Source organism: Diospyros lotus, chromosome 14, assembly GCF_014633365.1.
Source record: "Diospyros lotus cultivar Yz01 chromosome 14, ASM1463336v1, whole genome shotgun sequence".
Classification (NCBI taxonomy): domain Eukaryota; kingdom Viridiplantae; phylum Streptophyta; class Magnoliopsida; order Ericales; family Ebenaceae; genus Diospyros; species Diospyros lotus.
Genome location: NC_068351.1, coordinates 16,206,510 through 16,228,999, shown reverse-complemented (window position 1 = coordinate 16,228,999; position 22,490 = coordinate 16,206,510). Strand labels below are relative to the sequence as shown.

Below are 22,490 nucleotides of genomic sequence, written 5' to 3'. Positions count from 1 at the left end.
AGTCCAGCGAACTTTCCTTGCCGCAACAGAATCCGAGATTTCGGCTATTGCAGACATGGTTCAGGGAGGCAACCACAAGGCATTTCGCGATCCGGAAGCAGATCAAAACGGGTGAGCATCTCTCAAATTAAATTCCGAAGGAGAGTTAGTGGCCCCGGCCATTGGATGGTGATTGGGGTGTGGGTCGCAGTGGTTGTAGGTCTTCTTGATTGGCGACGAGTACAACGATTCTCAGGCTGTGATTGCTCCATTCCATCGCTGCTAATTTCCAATGCTTCATGACGATTAATTTCTAATTGTGCATAGGTCGTTACGTTCCGACGATTCTCGATTCAAATTTTGAGAGGCAAAGCAGACCGAATTAACGTAGCCAAGCAGTTAATCCTTGGTTGTGGTTTCGATTCAAGTTGAAGGCTATTGAACCTAAAAAATTATGCAAGATCAGCAATGGCATAAGGGATGCGGATGAAGAACCTTGAGTCCCAGGTCCAACAATTCCACTCGGCAACCACTTATCTGCAAGCTCGAGTGGAATTACTGGAGACCGGAAGCAAACGTGAGCAGGTAGCTATCATGGCGTTGGATCGGAAGTTGGAGACCTTTCTAGGGGGCTTGGAGAGAAGGTTGAATGGAATTATAGATGAAGTGGAAGCTTAGATCAGGGATCAACTATTTAATGGTCATGTTCTCTCGCCAAAATTAGTCATCTATGAATGGATTGATTTCAAATATTCCAAAGAGTACTGGGAGGTCTTTTGCTACATCATTCTCTACTCAATCTGGTGTTGCATCCCCTATTTTTCATCATGCAGGAACCATTCAAGGAGTTCAACAACTTGCTGGAAGCATTTCTAGTGGTCGTTTTACATCAAACAATCTCCCTATTGCCCTTTCTCAAATATCTCATAGTAGCGCACATAGTCATTCAGGGGTGACAAATAGTTGTATAATGAGTGTTGTTGGAAGCCCTGGATATAATAGTGGCACAAATGGAGTTGGTGGGTCTATTCCCGAGATTCTTCCAACCTCTGTTGCAATCGGTAATTGGGATGTTGTTCCAGGAATGGGAGTATCTCCAACCCTTGGAAATGCAGAATCTCGAATTACAAGTTCAATGGGAAACGTAGTTGGTGGGGGCAACGTTGGGAAGAACCTGAGCTATGGTGAGGTTGATATGGCATCAAAGGCAAAGGGACAATCTAAAATTGTTGAAAAAGAAGTTCTTGTAGAAGGATATTCTAGCAAACACAAAGAAAAAGGAGTTGCTGAATTCATTACATGGAATCTGGCACAACGGATATTAGTGCTAGAGTCTTTACTCATATTTTGGACTTACAGAAATCTGAGGAACAATCAGATTTGGAACAAAACATTGACTTGTTGGATAAGTCAGTTACAAAGCAGGTCAGAGCTGGAGCTAAGAATGGCAACACTTGTGACGTATATCCTAGGCAGGGTCAAGATTGGATGGTCCACATGCAGTTGAAGGCATTCATCAAGGACTTGGACCAAAATAGTGACAAAATATTAAAGGAAATTGGGGTCACAGTTAACCAATCTTCTGGAAGTGCACCAGCCTACATTGAAGAAGCTGTGGTGGGGAAAGTTGTCGAGGTGTACATGAGAACTACTACAAATCTGCTACGCATACAGAGGATTTTCAAAACTTCTCCATCCAAGCTGTGGAAGAGAAGGAAAAAGGCACATAGGAAGCTGTGAGGTTTGGCATTTCTTGGGGACAATAAATGTTTTAAGGCGGGAGGAATTGTCATGACCCTATGAGCAATAGAGGGGAAAAATTGTAATAAAGATATAAACAGTTGTTAGAGGGTATTTTGCAATTTGTTAGAATTTCAATTGTTATGCACATGGGTACATGGTTGAGACCAAACAGACTGCACATGGGTGCAGGAACAGTGGGCTATAAATAAGCCAATGTTGTAGGAAGAAAGCATGCTTGAATTGATATTGAATCTCTCATTTTCCTCTCTAAATTTCTCTCCAATCTCCCTCTCGTTTTATCTCTGTTACTCTCCCTCTTTCTACTAATTTCTTCCCTCTCCTTCAATTCTTCAATTCTGATTTCTTCCCCAATTCAATTCCTCCCCAATTACTTCTTAAACCTATTATGAACCCTAGGTTCATGACAAAACCCTTTAGAGATGTATTGTTAAATAGACTTTGTTGATTGATATTGAGAAATTGGTTTGAGTAATTGGGATTACTCTTGTTTATTTGTTTCAGGTTTTGCATCACTTATGAATCAATATTTCAATGAAAAATGTATTGCATCAAGCTTAGAAAGGCAGAAAACCAGTATTCTATTCATTGGTAGCAAGTCCCAAACTCAGCCATATGTATCCTGCCATCTATTACAAAATTAAGAACCATAAGGAAACACCATGATACTTTAGAAGCATACCAATAAAAATTAAGTGCTTACCAGGAAATGCCAAAAACATAAATAATTTCATTACTATAATCATTGTTGACCTTGGGAAAATCAATGAAGAATAAAATAATGTACAAAATAGTTTAAAGCAAATGAAAGCCCCAAACTATAGGCTCTATAAATGTTTAGCATTTGTACCTGTTGCTGTAAACATATTTGTCAATTAGATGAGTCGTTTGGTACACTTATTTGGATCAAACCCTTTCTGGAGCATCTGTTCTATCCATATCTGAGCGTCAGCTGTCCTACCGTGTTTGAAAAACCCTTGCACTATGATGCCATAAGTCCATTCATTGGGCTCATAACCTTTCCGAGATAACCTATTGAATAACTCACAAGCATGCTCCATTTGCCTCATGCTTAGTTTTCTCAGCAATATATTATATGTATAGAGATCAAGCGGGAAGCACTGCTTAATCGCTTCTTCCAAGACCTCAAAATCTTCGTTTGTTGTGCGGCTAGAGAACTTGGCAATTAGCTGTTCAAGCATCCAAGTAGATGATGTCCCATTTTGCAAATCATTTAATCCAACCCATGTGCGATACAGATGTTGACTCTTCAATGAATGCAATAGAAGTACATTTCCCATGAAGGACGAAACAGGCTGACCAACTCTCACCATGTCCTGAATAAGATTTACCGCCATACTGTATTTCTTATTATCGCAAAGTAGTTTCAGAATCTCCTCATAACACTGGCGACTTGGTTTCTTTTTGTTTTCCCTCATTTTCCCCAAGAACTCCAATGCAAGGCCTGGTTTGTTGGCTTTGCAAAGGCCAACAATCATGGTGCCATACAATTTTGTTCCAATCTCTCTCCTCTTGGACACGTCAGCGAGAAAATTCAGAGCATTAGAAATTTTGCCACTGCTTAGATAACTCTGCAACATCAGATTGTCAGAAGTCAAATCCGGCGCTATACCACTTTTCACCATCATCTCAAACACTTCTGTGGCCAACTCAGGTCTTCTTGCATGTTTGGCTCCATCAATGAAATTATTGTAAACTTGACGGCTGGGGCCATGACGAGACAATTGCAAATCAAGCAACTTGAGAAATTGCTTTTCTGGATTTTCCATGTCACATAGACACTGGATGACTGCCCTGAACAATTTTTGGGTAGGACTGAGACCTTTTTCTTGCATTTCTATGAGTAGTCCAGCAGAAATATCTCCCCTCTTTAACTTGTTGAAACCATGTATGAGATGGCCGTAAGTAGTTTTACTGACAACTTTATTTAATCTGTTGAGCTCTCCATAAATCAAATAACCATCTTTCACTTTACCGGTCATACAAAGAGCTGATATTAACTTATTAAACATCCAACCAGTTGGCATTAAATTTAGCTCGAGATCAACAATGACCAACTCTTTCATCTTCTCAAGTTTTCCCTCCCTAAACAAGGCACTGGCAAGGATAGAAATTACCTTTTTACCAGGAAAATAACCTTGGTATAAGGAATTTTTCAGAACTTGATAAGCTTCATCAATGCTTCCATCCCCACACAATGTATTGACCAGATAGTTGAAAGCCAAGCTATTTGGAGTGAGACCAAACTCAGTCCTCTTATTGTACAACTCTAGGGCAACATCTACCATACCTGACTTGCAAAAGAAGCAGAGAGCCGCATTCATGGTGACATCATCGGGTAAAATCTGCCTGTCACTCATCTCCATCAACAAATCACAGACCTCCTCGAGCCTGTTCTCCCTTAAAAGCCTACAAATCAGCATGTTATAGCGAAACACATCAGGAACATAGCCTTCCAATGACTTCTTGCTTTGCAAGAATTCCAGAGCCCCGTCAAGCTTCCCAGCTTGAACAAGGTTTCTAAGCCACATACCATAAGCATGCTCCAATTTACCGATCCCCAAGTGGCAAAACTCATCGAGCAACTTACCCGCCTTCTCAAACTGATTATCCTTACAGAGTGCATCCACAAGAACGCCCAAAGAGTGTCCATTCAACTGCCTCTCATCGCTCACCGACCCACGGAGGGAAAACTCAGCTTTATCCAACTGGCGCTGCTTGCACAAACTTTTCAAAAGTATGGTCCGGGTAACCACGTTCTCCAATCCCCGGATCGCTATCTGCTTGGCGATCACCTCAGCCGCATCGAAACAACCCTCCTCCACCAAAGCATTCAAAAGCACGTGGTAAGCGAAGATGTCCAAGTCAATCCCCTGAAAGCGCATTTTGCCGAACAGTTGGAGTGCAACTTCAGGCTTCCCAGCAACTGCATAACCCATGACCATAACACTGCATAACCGGGTATTATATGACCTCCCAGGCTTCCAGAAGTCCGCAAACAAGTCTTCCATCAAATACATGAGCTTGGACCTTGAAAGAATCTTGAAAATCGCAAAGAAAGTCACGCGGGTGTGGTAGAAACCGGGCTGCCGACCAGACCAGTGGAAGAATTTAAGGCAGGAGAGAACGTCTTTGCCGTAGTTCAAGACCTCCAGAACCAGGGATTCAGACAGCCGAAGACCCAACTGTGAGAGGGCCAAATCGGCAGTAAATCCAGCTCGTTCCTGTCTCTCATCGTCGCCCAATATCTTGAAGATATGGTCGAACAAAGGGTTCTTTCGGGACTTGAACCAGTGGCTAAAGGATAGCACCACGTCGTCAGACCGCAATCCCTCCTCGCCGAGGACGGATGTAGAGACTGTTCCGGCCGAACGGAAAGAAGGGCTGATGCTGTGAGTGGACGAATTCAACAAGGCGGAGGTAGCGGGGAGAGAAGCCCATTTGGGGGTTATGCATCGCCGGAGTGGTAGCATTGTATGCCAACCTGCCACTGTCTTCAAGAACAACCTCAGCAGATTAGAAAGACAGACAGATAGATAGATAGATAGATCGATCAGAACAAGGCGGCACGAGGAACGGCGGTGCTCTTCTTCTGCCGATAGAGAGAGAGAAAGAGAGAGCGAGGCGGTGGCGTGAAGTGGGCGAAACGGCGACTGAAAATCGACTCCTCCAGATGCAAGAACGGCGACTGAACACGGGGGCTTTTGGTGCCCTCACCCTTGCTTTCTCTCTCCACGAATGGTGAAGGTAAGTCGGCAAGAGGTGCCCGCATGGGCGGCCAGTTGGCCAAAAAGGGGCACAAAGTGCCTTCTATGGTGAATCTTGGACCAAGATCGAGGATCAAGTCTCGTAATTAGTAGTGTGGGGTATCTCTTTTCAAAGTGAGGGGGCTCCTTATACGCGGTGAACCTGGGTTTAGCAACTGCGTCCGACTGGGTCACCATGATTAATCCCCCACATCCTGTCGGGCCGGGTGTGGGGGGCGCCCGGGGTGAGCGATTTTACCTTTGAACCAAGTTGGCAAGAGGTGCCCCACGGGCATAGCAGTGATGGTTCACAGGATAGAAAATTGCACCTAATGATGCAGGTTCGAGTCATGACAATCGCAGTATGAAAATTTCATCATCTTATAGGAATGGTTTATTGTGAGCGCTATGCATTCTGCCTCCTACCTTGGGGGCCGCCATGTTCTGTGATTAATCCCTCCCACGTGTGTGGGGCAATGTTTGGAGGCCCTTAAGGTGAACGATTTCACCTTTTGCACCCAAGTTGGCAACAGGTGATTTTTGCAATACTGTTAGGGGTGAGGAGGTATTTTTGTTGGAGCAAAATTGGTTTGAAAAATTCTATCCGCAATTCCTGAAATTATTTTTCACAACTCATACCATACAAAATGCTTCACTAATTTTAAAATTCTCATTTTAACCTCATAGTTGTAGCAAAGAGAGAAGAGAGAGTGGGTCGGTTGCTATGGCCGACTCACACACACACACACACACATATATATATATACACATTCACACATATATATATACACACACACACAATTCCATGGCCGCAGCCATGGAAGCTAACCCATTTGGGGGCCGTTGCAGAGAAAGAAAGAGATAGTGGGTCGGCCATAGCCGACCCACACACACACACACACATACACACGCATGGCTGTGGTGCTGTGGCCATGGCAGTAGTCGGGGAACCCAGCATTCCTCGACTCGAGGCGATGGTAGTGGCATCGCAGCTGACGAAGGCAGCGATACTGCCATCGTCGTTGGGATGGGGGAGGGTTGGGGTGAAGGTTTCAAAAACCTAGGCACCGCGAGGTGTAGAGGTTTCTGATGGCCGCAGCTGCCATGGGCTCGACCATGCTTTCGTGTGTGTGAGTGTGTATATATCAGTGTTCTAAAAGGCGCTAGGCGCTAGTCGGGCGCCCGACTGAGGCCTAGCGCCTAGGGCGCCTAGGCGGGGCCTAGGCGGCGACTTGGAAAATAGTGTTTTTTTTTTAAATTTTTTGATGCAATTTGATATCAAGTAAACCAAAGTTGGAATAATAAGTGAAATAATGAATTTAAACATTAAAAAACTTTAAAAACAAATTGTTGTAGATTAGTACTGAGGTTAAAATGACAAAAATAACAATAATACAACATAAACATTAAAACATATATGAAGAATCTAAGTAATATCTAGTTATCTTAGTGGATTTCTTCTTCTTCCTCTCCATATTCTTCTAGCACACGATCTTCATCAGACTCAAAATCAAATTCATGATGCTCTTGTTCATCTTCTTCTTCTGATTGAAAATCATCTTCATGAAGTTCTCTCATCCTAGAACTTCTTCGAGGTTAAAGCATGTCGTCTGCTCCAGAAGCTTCACCAACCATTTCCCAAGTGAGCCCCATACCAGGCTCAATTTCTTCATCATCTTCTCCATCAACGATCCATCCTTGTGCATTACTAGCATCACTAGCAAGTAGCACATCAACATTCCTCTCCTTCTCCCTTTTTTGCTTGTTCATCAGTTTTGCATTAAATTGGACAAAGACTAGATTGTTCAATCGATTAACATCTAGTCTATTTCTTTTCTTCGTATGTATCTACATGAAGAAAATGAAAGCAATATCAATAATTCAATATAAATGATAGATAACTAATTGATTAAAATATTGAAAACACTTTAAAATATGCACTAACCCCTTCAAAAGTACTCCAATTTCTTTCACAACCGGATGAACTACTAGTTAACGAGAGGATCCTTCTCGCCATTCGTTGCAAGTTTGGTGTTTGATTTCCATAAGTCATCCACCATTTAACTACATAGGTTAAACAAATTTGAAATTTATACACTAAACTAATATACGATAGAAACTAAAAAAAAAAAGTCCTAAGGATTAAAGGAAGGAATTTTATACCTGGGTTATAATTATCATCATTTGTTGCACACCCTTGAATTGCCCATGACTTTCCAAAAACTCCTTCTTTGCAAGTATATTTTGGCAACTCAACATTTAAAATATGCCCTTGCATGCGATCATCACCATAAAAAAACATCTCCACAGCATTAAAAAACCCATCCATCAGTTCATTATCAAATTGCATATCCATATCTTTGAACAAATAATATGGATTCAAAAGGTAAGCCGCAAAATGCAATGGACTATCTAGCCTATCTTTCACTCTTGCATCAATAATTTCCATAATAGGCAAATAGTTCTTTTCAAGATTGTTTAGGGCCTCCTTAATATCCTTTTTTGCCTGATTAATCTCTCCATATAAAAAGCCCATAGAAGGCTTCTTATCTGCATCAACAATTCGAAGCACCTTCACCAAAGGTGCAAAAACCTTAAGACATATAGTCACACCATTCCAGAAAGCAATACTTAACACAGTTGCATAGGCTGCTTTCCCTTTAACAGTCTTCGACCACTTGCACTCCTCCCACTCAGAGCTAGTAAACATTGCCCTCAATTGGCTCTTTTTCTCCATTAAACTTTGTAGAGTAAGGAAAGAAGAAGCAAATCTAGTGACACCTGGTCTCACTATATCCCTCTTCTTTGTAAATGACCTCATTAAGGATAAGGTCTTATGATGTGCATAAATAAAGATTGTCAAACTCTTGGCTTGATCAATGACTTTTTTGTACCTTGGCAGTTTTCCAATGCTTTCAAGCATTAAATTGATGGTGTGAGTAGCACATGATGTCCAAAAGATATTGGGTCTCTTCACCTTCAATAACTTTGTCGCTCCCATATTGTTGGCAGCATTGTCAGTTACCACTTGGACAACATTTTGTGGCCCAACTTGCTCAATGCATTTGTCCACATACTCAAAAATGAGTTCACTTGTATGTGCCTCCTCTGAAGATTCTTTAGAAGAAAGGAAAGCAGTACCGGCATTAGAATTAACACATAAGTTCATGATGCTCCTTCTTTTTCTATCACTCCAAGCATCTGTCATAATGGAGCACCCATTTCTTGCCCACTCTTCTTCATGCTTCTTTAACAAACCTTTCATCCTGTCAACTTCCCCCTTTAGCAACGTTTCCCTCAACTGGTATTGACTAGGAGGATTGAAGCCTGGCCCAAATTGACCAACTGCCTCAACAAACAACTTGAAACTGTCATTATCAATGGCATTGAAAGGAATACCGTGCTCATAGACCCACCTAGCACAATATTCACGAACTGTCTGTGTCCTCTCTTTAAAGAGTGCTTCATTGATATTTTGTTGTCTTTGTGTCATTTTTACACTTGAACCAGCTTCAGGGCTGATGGAGCTTGCAAATTTATCCATAGGGCCAAGTGTGCGGGGTGGGTTATTACTCCCTAATTCTTGCAATTCATCATCGCCATTCCCTTCCCCCTTTTCAGAAATATTGACTGTTGATCTCATCAGATCTTCTTCCTTTTTCTTATTCTTCTTTTTATTCCTTGCCTCCTCAATTGCATTCTTGCATTTGGCTCTATCATCTGGAGAAGCTTTTGGACATGCAGACACATTTCCAGAAATATGGCCAATGTGTTCTTTAACTCGATAAACACCGCCAGACATCACCTTACTGCATAACTTGCATTTGACTTTGTCCATATTCTTGGGATCAATTAACATCCCATACTCCCACCCCACATCATTTGACTTCCTTTTAAGAATTGAGACGGTAGCGGACGATGCTTCCGTACTCCCCGTTCCAGACATCACTTAAACTGAACAAAATCAAATCTGAAAATCATGTGGAAGTCAAAATCAAATCTGAAAATCATGTGGAAGACAAAATCTGAAAATCAAATCTGAAAATCATTGCTAACAGCTTAACACAAATCTGAAAATCAAAACTAACAACCTAACACAGGAACTTAACATTGCTAATAGCCTAACACAAATCTGAAACTGAAAATCAAAATCATGTGGAAGATAAAATCTAAACATTGCTAGTGAAAGACATGGTTAATAAATCTGAAAATCATAGATGATGGTTAATAAATAGTTTTAAATACAATAATACATAGTACATACTGTTAGACTGTTAGCTTGAAGGCGGCGGATTGAGAGAGAAAGGGGCTCGGCGGTGGCAGAACACAGAGGAGGCGGTCGGCGGCGAGGGACACGGTCGGCGGCCGGTGAGAGAGGCGGTGCGGTGGCCGGTGAGAGAGGCGACCAGAGAGGTTGCTCGGTGAGAGAGGTGGTGCGGTGAGAGAGGCGGCCAGACAGGTCGTCGTTCCAGCGAGCAGCAGCGGCGGGTCCGGCGACGGCGAGGAGGGGAGCAACCGGCAACGCACCAAGATGAGACAATGAGAGGCGAGAGAGAGAGGAGGGGGGGAAATCTGAAATGAAATGTAAACCCTAAAAACGATCTACGCGCTTAGCTGAAGAAAAGTGTGGGGGGCGGAGGCCGCCTAGGGCTGCGACTGGCGGCTAGGCGGCCGCCTCGGCCGCCTAGGCACGCCTGGAACCGCCTAGTCGGGGGGCCGCCTAAATGGGCCGCCTCCCCCAAAAGCGCCGCGGCTGGCGGCCGCCCAGCGCCTAGGCGACCGCCCAGCCCGAGTTTTAGAACACTGGTATATATATATATATAGGTGTGTGTGTGTGTGTGTGTTAGGCTAGATTTCATGGCTGCGGCTGCCATCGCCACGGCCATGCTGTGTGTGTATATATATATATAGGTGTGTATATATATATATATGTGTATGTGTGTGGGGGGGGGTCAGCCATAACAACCAACCCACTCTTTCTCTCTCTCTCTCTTCTCTCTATTATGGCTCGTGGCCATTGTACAGAGAAAGAGAACAAGAGTGTGTGGGGGGGTAATGGTGGTGGGTCGACAGCCATGGCTGTCGCCCATGTGTATATATATATATATACATATGTGTTTGTGTGTACATGGTGTGGGAAAGAAAAAGAGAGGTGAGGCGGCGGTCGAGGGTGGTAAGAGAAAATAGTGGGCTGTGGGGCTAAATTAGGAATTTTAAAATTAACGGGGAATTTTGCATGGTATGGGCTGTAAAGAGCAATTTCACGAGCTGCGGATAGAATTTCCCAATTGGTTTCGATAACTCTCAGTAAAGTTGTCTGGCAATGTAGCAAAACTCAGATGCAGAGCTACAAAAAATTCTTGAGAGCTAGAAGAACTTATCGAGGGGCTTATCTAATAGAGGTAAAAAGACCAAAATGCTCTCGTCCATTTTGCAAATTTGTAAAGTGCCCCACTGTCTTCGCCATGACCGCCGCCTCGCCGCTATCTTCGCTTCACCACAGTCGCCTCGCTGCCATCGCGAAGCGATGGCGACGGCAGTAGCCATGGGAAGGGAGAGGAAAGAGTAGGGCATTGGCCCACTTTGCAAATTTATAAAGTGGGCAAGGGCATTTTGATCTTTTTGCCCCCATTCGGTAAATCTCTCTATCATTCTGTCTAACCCTGTAGAAGAACCAACCCAAAAGTAACCAAGTATATCTTTGGCTGCTTGAGAAGAGTAACCTTTTAAACTAAATGTATCATGCAATAATATTGAATAATAATAATAATAATAATTTGTCTGAATGTATTGGGCCAATGGCTATGATGTTTGGAATTTTTTTGGAGGTGTCATTTTAGCATCTTTAAAATATTTTTATTTTTAAAATATTAAAAAATATTTTTGGGTTATTTTTATAATTTCAAAAACTTTTTGTGATTATTTCCTAATATTAAAAAAATATCAATCGATCCACATATAAAGATAAAAAAATTTCGTCTCTAACTTAAATTAAAATTTTTAATTTTTCTAGAATTTATTTTCAGTTGTTGTTTGAATGCATTATGGAAATTTTGTTTATTTTTATATTGAATAACTATTTTTTTATAATTTCTTATATTAAAAATTATATTTATAAAAAGATTCTTATATTTTTTTTATTTAGGCCTAGGAGTCATCGAGGCATTAAGCGGCCCCTGGCAGCCGCGAATGCAGGAAAGTCGGTCTCTTAGACATCGGGCCCAATTAATCAGACCCAATCGGAGTCTAGGCAGCTCCTAGCTACTTGGGTCACTTGGCTTTTTGGTGAGATCCCTACAAAAATCATCTAATTTTCCTATTTCGCGTTGTAGTTCAACCTTCTCCTCAAAGAAATCCCTAATTCTTCTCACTTTTCCCTCTTCGTCATTGCCGCTACAACCTATATCCATCATCTCTTTCCCCTGTCGCCACGCTGCCGCCGAATCGTTCTCTTTTCCCTTCGCCGCTGTGCAAGTCTTCTCCAACCCATTGTCATTCTCCTCTCTAAATCGATCCTGTCGTCGTTTTCTTTTTTCTAACCTATCAACGTTCGGATTTAGTCGACGGTGATTTGTTGACCTGCACTGGTATGATGAATCCGAAAGGGGGAAGAAATGGGGCTATCTGGTTGGGTCTGTTGATCCGGTCCCTGCGATAATACTCTGACGCTCAAGTAAGTAAACGAGTAAGGAAATGTAGAGTATTAGCAAATTGGTGAAAAAAACATACCATGGCTCTAAAAAGAGCTGGTTTATGTATGGGAAGTGAAGAAACTCTTCTGCATGTGTTGTACATCTGCAGATGATGGGACAGAATTTTTGACGTAGGCGAAAGCGCCCACGGATAAGTAAGGTGCCGACGAGACCCTCATTAATGTGGATGAGATCCATCATTAATAAGGATGGGATCTAAGGTGAACGCGCGAAAATCCAGACGCGACTGTAATGATGTTGCAAAGGGCCAACGATGGGACTGATATGGGCCGATCAAATGGGCTAAGAAGACGGGACCAGCTGGGGCGGCCTTTAGGCCACTAATATTCCCAAGCATATGACCTTCTCATTGTGTGAGCTGATCGGTTAGGCCGACGACCTGCAAGAGTCACTGGGAGCTCGCTCGAAGGGTAGCTAGGAGCTTGTTCGTATCAAGCCCGTTTGGTCCTACGATCCGAGCTTGGGTTCCAGCGATATGCGAGCTTGCTTAGAAGAATTTAGCTCGAGGTTTACTGGGCCTTATACGATTGGGTCGGCCCGTTGAGTTGAGCCCAACCCATAAGAAGTAGAGCGGGAAATACCCGTAACATTAAGCCCCCCAGCTTGCAGTGCGATCTTTGGACTGGGAGTTGACGTGTGTCAGCTATTCCAGCTGTTAATGTACCTTTTAGCTTTCTGCCCAATTGCTTCAAATCATGACGTTTCATGCTGCATGTCTTGTCTACGGCTCATTTAATGAGCACGTTTCTCCACTGTTGCACATGATGACACTTATGGGACCCATAGGCTGTTGTGCTGCCGACGGATGTGGAGCACTCCATAAGCTGTTTTGATCCGACGGATGGGATTGAACGAGATGAAGGTATAAATAGTGGAGGGTGTTAGCCATTTCCCTCTTTCACGCTATTTTGAAATCTTTTCTTGCTTTTGCCTTCTTCTCTCGAGACTTCCATTGCTACCAGGCTCTCTTGTTCACAATCGTTCAGGCGCCGACCATCTCTGTCTGAGGCTTGCTTCAAGCTCTCATTCCGACGACAAGCTCAGTGATTGGTAAGCTCCTTGTAACTTTCATCTTTCCTTTTGTGCAAATCATTCATCGTCGGTTAGCCGTCGATGGTGGAGCCTTCTTAACCATGCTCGGGTATGTCTCCCAAGGCCAGAGGGAAAGCCCGGCATTTTGCTAACGGGCTGGAAGTTTGCAGGTCCATCTAAACATTGAAGGCATCCAGGTGGTCATATGGGTCACTATCCCTATTGTACTACTGGATACTGGGGACCTTGAATCTGCGGGGGATAGGCTCCAGCTTGATTTCCCTAGAGAATGGGTTCCTATCTTCATGCTCTTCTCCTTGGTTATGTGCCCCATGTCTCACCTCCAGCTGCTAGATTCTCAGCAGTAGCTCCCTCACCACGGGATCCTGGTTTGCAGATCGCCCCATGGGGGGCTGTCCTTCCCGAACAAGGTCTTGTTCTGGGGAATGGCGATCTCACGAAGGAAGTCGCCTCCTCAGCTCACGGTCAGGGGAGTTACAACGGGTAGCGTAACTAGGGTTGGCTCCGACTGAGCTATCTCCTCGACGCGAATCCCCACATCGTTGACTTCCTTCATGAGCATCTCCATGGCGAACTCTGCAAGAACTCACACATGCCTGTTGTTTAATGGGATGCACCTCTTGTTCGTCTCTGTGGCACTACCATTGTTCTATCCTTCGAGAGTACAGGTTTGAGGAGCGGACCGATCCAGCTCACTATAGGTCTCTTCTGACCTTTCTTTCATCTGGAGAAAGCCTTCTGACTGGAGGTCGATGGGCTCCTACAGGTGGCATAACACCTCCCTGCATATGGGCTGTCTGGACTTGTGTTTGGGCCAGTGCCCTAACCACGTCAGCGAGTTGCATGACAGTATTCTCCAATGCTTCTTAACGTTACTGCCAGGCTTGAATCGCCTCTATCCCGGAGGTAGAAGCCGTAGGCAGGTAGGGACACCATCCGGGGACGCCGGGGGCGGATCCAGTCGGAGGGGGCACATAAGCGGATGCAACCGTGCCTCCAACTCGTGGAATTTTCGACAACTGGTTAGCATGGTTTGCAGGTTGGTTGGTCAACGCTCTGAAACCTCTTGTATTTCTTGTTTTCGACATTGATATCGACCAGAGTAGGCCCTCCTTCTAGCTCCAAAATGTCAACATTCGGATATAGTTGATGGTGATTCGTTGACCCGCACTGGTGTGATGAATCCGAAAGGGAGAAGAAATGGGGCTATCTGGTTGGGTTTGTTGATCCGTCGTCTGGTCCCTGTGATAATACTCTGACGTTCAAGTAAGTAAGCGAGTAAGGAAATGCAAAGTATCAGCAAGTTGGTGAAAAAAAACATACCATGGCTCTAGGAAGAGCTGGTTGATATATGAGAGGTGGAGAAACCCTCATGCATGTGTTGTACGTCTGCAGATGATGGGACATAATTTTTGGCACTGGCGAAAGCGCCCACGCATCAGTAAGGTGCCGACGGGACCCTCATTAATGTAAATGATATCCTTCATTAATGTGGATGAGATCTAAGGTGAATGCACGAAAATCCAAACGCGGTTGTAATGATGTTGCAAAGGGCTAACGATGGGACTGATATGGGCCGAGAAGACGGGGCCAGCTGGGGTAGCCTTTAGGCCACTAATATTCCCAGGCATATGACATTCTCGTTATGTGAGCTGATCAGCTAAGCCGACGAACTGTAAGAGTCGCTGGGAGCTCGCTCGAAGTGTAGCTAGGAACTCGCTCGAAGGGTAGCTGGGAGCTCGTTCGTATCAAGCCTACTTGGTCCTGCAATCTGAGCTTGGGCTCTAGCGATGTGTGAGCTTGCTTAGAAGAATTCAGCTCGAGGTCTACTGGGCCTTATACAATTGGGCCAGCCCACTGAGTTGAGCCTTCCCCATAAGGAGTAGAGCAAAAAATACACGTAACAAAACCCAAACCAACCCATCTTTGTCGTTGTCTCTTCGTCGTTGTTTTGTTTGCGTTTTGCACGTATATATATAGGTATCTTATATATATATAGGTACATCTATTTATATATAAAGAGAGAAAAAGATGGAGGGGAAGATTTATATATATATATATTATATAGGTATATTTGTTTATATAGGGGCAGATTTAGGCGGGCAGGCACGGGCTGCAACCCCCTCCCTCCCGAGATATTCAACCCTTCCCTAGATTTACAAAGCAAATCTAGTCTATTTGGGGGGAAAATAGCTAAAATACTCATGGATCTGCAGGGCAGCCCTTCCCTAGATCTACTCCTAAATATGCCTATGTGTTTATATATATATATATATATAAAGAGAGATAAAGATTTATATATATATAGAGAGAGAGAGAGAGACTGAGATATTGTATGTGCATTTGGGATAATATGAATTTTAATTTAAAAAATAGTAATTTTCCTATGTCTCCCACCTAGGCAGCCTAGGTATTAGACACTAGTCTGGTGCCCGACTAGCACCTAACACGTTTTAGAACATTAGTTGTATTTTTGTTTTTTACTTTTTTTAAAAAATGACATTTTTCTATTTTCATTTCTGTGTAATCTAGGCTAATGGTTTGTCCTTCTGCCTACTTGACCAATGTATCCCAACAAATTATCACTCATTCATAGCAAAGATCAAGATCTATTTAATTTTTTTTTTTTTTGGCTAAATTCATATTTTTGTCAAATCCTTTTACATTTTTTTTGTAATAATTCATTTTTTTCGTTATTTCGATTACACCCATGAACTCAAATTTTGGGTCAATTTAATTCATGTATTTTTGTGTAAAAAAATAAATAAAAATAAATAAAAAAAATATACGTCACATTTAATTCATGTCAAAATACGAAATTAAATTGACTTAAAAATACAGATTTGGGGGTGTAATCAAAATAATGAAAAATTTGAGTTGTTACATTAAAAAAAAAAGTTAAAATATAGATATTAAATTAACTCAAAAATACAAGTTCGAAGATATAATCAAAACAACAAAAAATTGGAGTAATCACATGAAAAAAATATAAAAGTAGCAAGGCAAAAATATAGGTTTGGCCATTGTTTTTTTTCTTTTCCATTGTTGTCTTCATACTTTTCTAGTAATCTACCTAATTCTTCATTTTCATTTTTATACTGGTCAAATAATGAATATTCTACGAATACTCATTATGTAATTAATTCATATAATTTTTTTAAAAATTATCCTTAAAAACTATTTAATATTATGATCTATGTCTTTTGTACCCATTGGCATCTCACATTTCAAATTAGAACTAAAATGTTAAAAAAATGAAATAATGCAAAAAAAAAACAAACAAACAAATTTAGAAAAAAAAATATTTTATATGTATATAGAATCTAATAAAATTATTCAAAAATACGTGTGGGTATTTACAGTGATTGAATGTCAAACCCCCAACTCTCCAAAGTTTATGGCTTTATGCCCTTATAAAGGTTGCTATTTATGTTTCTTTCCAAACTTTAATGCTGAAAGAATTTCATTGAATGAAATCCTATATGTTCTTGGATACCTCTCATGCCAGCATTTGAGCTTAAATTTGAACATTTACATAGTGTAATTTTTTAGTAACACAATGAACAATGTATGCCACGACAAGAAGTAGAAAGTACAATCAATGTATTTGGACTGCCAACAGAGATGGAGACAAGCTAAGTACTAAGATTACAGGGTGATCATAGGAGTCATTGCCTAATATTGCTTCTACTTCACCACCCCACCAAGAAGTGCAACCGTGCAAGGGGTTGCAGTTGTTGGCACAGGTGAGCTTAAGATTTGAGTCAACAAGAAAGGAATGCATTCCATTGAAGAGGAATAATAAAGAACTAACTGTCTATATATATCTAAATGGCATCATAGTGAGCAGATCTTCTTGATTATTAACAATCGTAAGGATAACTAACAATCACAATATGCAATATTGGCTTATGTGAAAATTGTGACCGTTAAATGGAAGATTTAACCATCGTCTTTGAGAAATAACTTCAACTCCACAACTGACATCCTAATATCTTGGATCTCTTCCAAGCATGACTTGGATTGTGTGACCCGTAATAATTGGTTCTTCTTAGTAATTGTTAACGGCCTTTGTTTTCTGTAACTCTACTTGGGGAAATTGGATCTGTAATTCTTCATCCAAGATTTTCACCTCTTCCACCAACTCTACCTTAAATGTTCAACTCTACATCGTGTTCATTTCATCTCAGCTCATATGTTGGTCTTACCTTCCTCAGACCTGAGTAATTCAATTGCTATTACTACTAAAATGCCAATTTCTATAGGGAGCAACATCTATTTCCTTAAGGTTGTCTATTTCCAAAACAACCTTTTCGTTATCCCATCTTTGATTTTCTTCCTCTATTTTTGAATTTAAATGTGCAAGGTTGTTCATTAATTTAAGTTGTTGAAATTTCCTCTGAGCATCCTCAATTTCATTCTTATGAATTTGGAGATAGGCTAGTTCATCTTCTTTTCAATCCAGAGAAGAGAAGAAAAGTATTAACACTTGCCCTTGCTTTTAGCTTCTCCTTGTTCAAAGTAACTAAAAGATGAAGAAAAGTTTGACAATAAGTATTTGAGAGCCATTAATTTTCTGAAAATTAAAGCTCTTCTTTCATGAATCTCACAAGAAATGAGCTTCGGGGATGCATATTCCTGCTGCTTCATCTGAATGGCATTTTCCATTACTTCAATTTCTCTTGACAGATCATTAGCCTTGGCAATTACTTACTCAAGCAACCCAAATAATGATAGTCTCAGCAGAACTTAGAAGCTTCTTTTCTATTCCATCTGACTTCGTTCTAACCAAGTCTAGATCACGAGATGCATTTACCATGGTGAGATCTAATGAATTTTTTTCCAAGTCATAATTGGTTCGAACATATATAACTCTAAATCCCTACATCTGTTTGAGGGTTTTCAACAAATAGGCAGGATTATTGTTCCAAGTAAGTCCAAGGTAGAAACACCAATTTCCTTGTCTATTATGTTATCTTCATCTGATAAGGTAAGTTTTGTCTGACGTGGTACTTTCCATTTTGACTTGAGGACACTGTTGTGAGTTTCTTGTACACTAGAAAGAAGTTCATCTAAATTAAGAGAATCCCTTCCTTTGGAATGTCGAGGACATTGACAGGAAGCATTCCCCAGATCCTACAGGTTTCTCCAACTCGAGACTTTCTCCTTCATCTTGCAGTTAAGATCCAAATAAACTAGCTTCCTCCTTTGAGGGTATTGTTGCTTGAGAACCAAGATATCCATCTTGGTTGTTATATTGCCTCCATCCACTTTAACAAGCTTTTCAAGGCAATTAAATTCTCTTTTAGTTGCAGTAATGCTTTGTCCTTCAGAAAAAAAAGCATTCTCGTCCATATAGTTCTATTAGCTTGTTAGTATCCTCGATTAAGAATTTAAGACCTTATATATGCCTCACCTGCAGTTCATCATTCTCTTTTGACAAGATAATTGATGTTTTCATGAGCTTCTACTTCTCTTTGGTTTGCAACTACAGTGGCATCAACCGTTGCCTTAAGCTCTATCTGATTATTCAAGATAATATTGGACATCTGATCAGGCTGTTATAGAAGGGGGTTCAATCAACAAATCCAATGGTTCTCCACTGTGCACTTTGGAAGATTTCTATGTTTCTTGCTGAACTAGTAAATCATTAACACGCCTGCAAATTTGTTAGATAAAATGGTTGCCACGAAGATAAATAATCTCATTTATACTATATAAATAGGAAATGAGTAACAAGAACCCAGCAGGTTTTATAATAAGTAAATAGCTAATAAATCTGCTTACTTGGTCGTAGAGGTACCATCAGCTAGAAAATATGGGAAACAGGTGAACAAAGTAATAATCCAAAGGTTTTATATTCCCACATGTTTTTTTTTTTTTTTAATTTCTCAAACTGGCAATTGGACGAGGAGAATTAAATCAAAGAGAAATATTACCTTTATAATCTTTCTTACGAAGAAAGGAATTCTGGACAAAGTTAAAAGCCAAAGAAATTATTTCAATTTTGAACCTTGCACCCAGGGCCGGCTTAAGATTTTAGGGCCAAAGCAAAATTTTTTATGGGGCGCTCTATGATTATATTTAAAATAAAATTAATATGAATAAAAAAATTTATTATATAAAATTCACAATATTTCATTTTAAATTTATTCTTTTAACATTTTTAAATAAAAAATTAACAATTAAACTATTACAATTAATTTATTCCCACATATATTTTTCAATATACACAATCGCCAAACCATTAGTGTAGATTCACTAATAACAGAGGAATCACAAATATTAAAATATATATACAAAATTAATTGATAATTTAAGGGTTAATAAAAAAAATTAAAAGATATACTTGATAAGTCATACAACAAGATGATGAGGACGTAAATTAAATCGCTGAAGAGAAGGCGTAGTTGTGAAATCGGTTGGATTGAAGACCTACGCCTGTGCAGATTGATGACAGATACCAATGACAATGGATGAATAAAAAATTAAAAAATAGAGGAACTGAGGAAAACAATGGAGTCGGGACTACTGCCAGGCGCATAAAAATAGTTGTAATACAATCATACAAGGGGGAGATTGAGATTAATTAAAAATACATAGAATAGTTGTGAGGGGATGGGTGCCACTGCCAGACATATAGGAATGAGATTAATTATTAATAAAGAAATATGAGAGATTGAGATTAATTAAAAATTATAGTGATATTCATGAGATTAATTATTGATAAAAGAAATGTAGGAGATTGAGATTAATTAAAATTTTATAATGGCTTGAAATGTGTATGGGCTTCTAACGTCTCTTCAATTTTTAAATTTATTATTTTTAATTAATTTTATTTTTTTAATTAATTTAAAATTTAAAAATTATAATGAGCATGAGTCCCCTAAGTGAGTTGAAATAGGCATGGGCCGTAGACGGCTCCTAGATAGACTATGTCCAGGGCCAGCTCTAAATCAAATCTCCTTGGAAATAAGATTCTTTGTCTTATGGTGGTCTCCTCCAATCTTTTTTGCGAAACTTTTATTATTCAGGTAGTCATATATTTTCATGTTTCTAGCAATTCACATGACATTACTAAATGATTTAAGTCTTGATGTGGCACCAACTGAAATTACTAGAATACCCTTACGCGCTGATAGTCTCACCTGCCATGCGGATCACCTGAGAGACCGACACGTGGCAAGTCAACATTCTGGAGCGGAGCCCGGGAAATCCAGGCCGAACCGCAAGACCTGTTCCAACTTGACCGGGATTCTCGGGGGTCGTGCCCGCTCATCTCGGGTACCCCAAAACAGGTTCGCCTATAAAAGACAAGGACTCTCGCCAGGTATATTCAAACTCTACAGCTCTCTCATTTACTACTACTTGCATTTACTCTACTGATTTGAGCGTCAGAGTCCACCCCGGGGGATCCAAGCCCCGGTCCTCCATTGTCTTGCAGGTTCTACACTCGAGGTCTGACATCCCCAAGTCCGAGGTTCCATTCCCGAGGTCCAGTCGCAGAGGTGGCACGTGATGGTCGATCCCAAAAACCGTCATCAAGTCTTTGATAAGAATCTATAATGCACTAGAACGCTCTTATTGATGATCCTTTTACTCTAACAAAACTTCTATGCTTTAAATGAATTTTACATAGTTAAAAAGATAACGGCCAAGTATAATCATAGTTTAGAAATATAAAATATATCCTTAATTTGAAATTACGAAAAAAATCCATTCGTAGTTTGTACTTGTAATATTCGTCCACGTTAATATCTATTAACAACAAAAACAAAAGAGTGGATGTATAACAAGGCTAAACTCACATCTTATATTCGGATGTAATTTAAGCAGCAACTTCAATATGGATTAATTGCGATACCACTACTAAATTTGAAGCCTAATTAGAATTTAAGTCATAAGTTGCTAGTAATGTTGTTCGCAAGCATACCAAATGTGCTGCAACAACGTAGTGCTGATTACAAGCTAGCAGTTAAAAAATGACAAATGCTAAAGGTAAAATATGGGGAAGCCTTTGGTTCAAGGGATATAAACAATAGAAAAAAGAAAAAGCAAACCTAAAACCTAGAATCAAAAGGGGGCATTCTAGGACCTCAATTAGTCTACAGTTAATTCAACAAATTGTGTTCAACCTTTGATTTTGATACTTATTTCAAAATATAAGTTTAGAAATAATAAAAATACAAACTGCTAAAGTCAAATATGAAAACAGGGAATTGATTGAATAACACATTTAGTTAATCGAATACCTTTATTTTATTGGAGTAATATTTTATATTAATTGAGTAATTATTTCTGAAAAATTCAAGTTAAACTGATATTCAAAGTCACTCGAGTAATAAGAATTAATTACCAAAGTAAAATATATCGAAAATTCAAGATTCAAAATTTTAATCGACTAACCACTTGACATAATCGAGTAATAAGACTATTAATCGAGTAAAATAGTCAAATAAGATTGTCATACAAATTAAAGAACTCAAGTTTTAATCGAGTAACCAAAAAATTAATCTGTTTTTTTACTCTTTGATTCTATTTTTGATAATGAAAATTTTCATTTGATTAATTAAATATTGTCCATCTATTTTTTATAAAATAATTTTTTATAGGTGTAACTAAATTATTTTAACCTCTGTAATTAAGCACCATGCTAAAAATTATCTAATGCCAAAATAAGTTCTCAATATCCTTGACGGCATTTGAAAAACTAAATTTTTTATTATCCAAAGAAATTTTTATATTTGATTCATCAAAGTTGATCATATGGTCTTGAACATCAAAACCATGTTTTTAAATTTGAAAGACAAACTGTTGACCATTTTTGTAGCTATTGATCGTTTCTATGAGTTTGTCGACGATTTTTATTATAAATTTCTTTAACGACTAGTTTTTGCAGACTCTAACGGTTAATAACGATTAGTTTTTCTTCAAACTTTGAATAAACTTATAAATACAACCCAAGAAAACACTGAAAAATGCTAATGAATGAAAATAAAGTGTCAAAAACTTACCATTGTGGTCATTCTTGTCATTAGTGCTTAAACTTTCATTTTCTCTCTCAAAAGGCTACATATGTATCAATTGTATTATCTTGTTTTAGTTTTTGTGTATTTTGTTTGAGAGATTATAACTGAGAGTGTTAACTCTCAGATCTTTTTGATTGTATTACTTCTTGTAATTCATAACTTGTGTGTTATAGAACCTATCGGATTTG

At 39.9% G+C, this 22,490-nt stretch overlaps 2 protein-coding genes and 1 non-coding gene across 6 annotated transcripts in view; all 3 read right to left on the bottom strand.

The window, feature by feature from the left end:
* LOC127789842 (E3 ubiquitin-protein ligase RHF2A-like) overlaps positions 1–5,540 on the bottom strand; it is a 64,979-nt gene extending 59,439 nt beyond the window's left edge. For 2 of the 4 annotated variants that reach the window (XR_008020672.1, XR_008020671.1), the window contains exon 1: positions 2,591–5,540. The gene's annotated coding sequence lies outside the window, so the exon portion shown is untranslated. The remainder of the gene's footprint in view (positions 1–2,590) is intronic. The other 2 variants (XM_052318859.1, XM_052318858.1) reach the window with 1 other exon arrangement.
* LOC127791280 (small nucleolar RNA snoR35) lies at positions 732–812 on the bottom strand. Its single transcript, XR_008020917.1, has one exon. It is a non-coding gene; the product is annotated as a small nucleolar RNA snoR35 (small nucleolar RNA).
* A 1,563-nt stretch (positions 5,541–7,103) lies between the features above and the next one.
* LOC127790919 (uncharacterized) lies at positions 7,104–10,264 on the bottom strand. The gene is made up of 3 exons (XM_052320650.1): positions 7,671–10,264; positions 7,453–7,571; positions 7,104–7,355 (listed from the first exon to the last, which is right to left on the bottom strand). Exons 1-3 carry the CDS (start codon positions 9,451–9,453, stop codon positions 7,104–7,106), a joined length of 2,154 nt encoding a protein of 717 aa, XP_052176610.1. The 5' UTR covers positions 9,454–10,264.
* Positions 10,265–22,490: the final 12,226 nt, after the last annotated feature.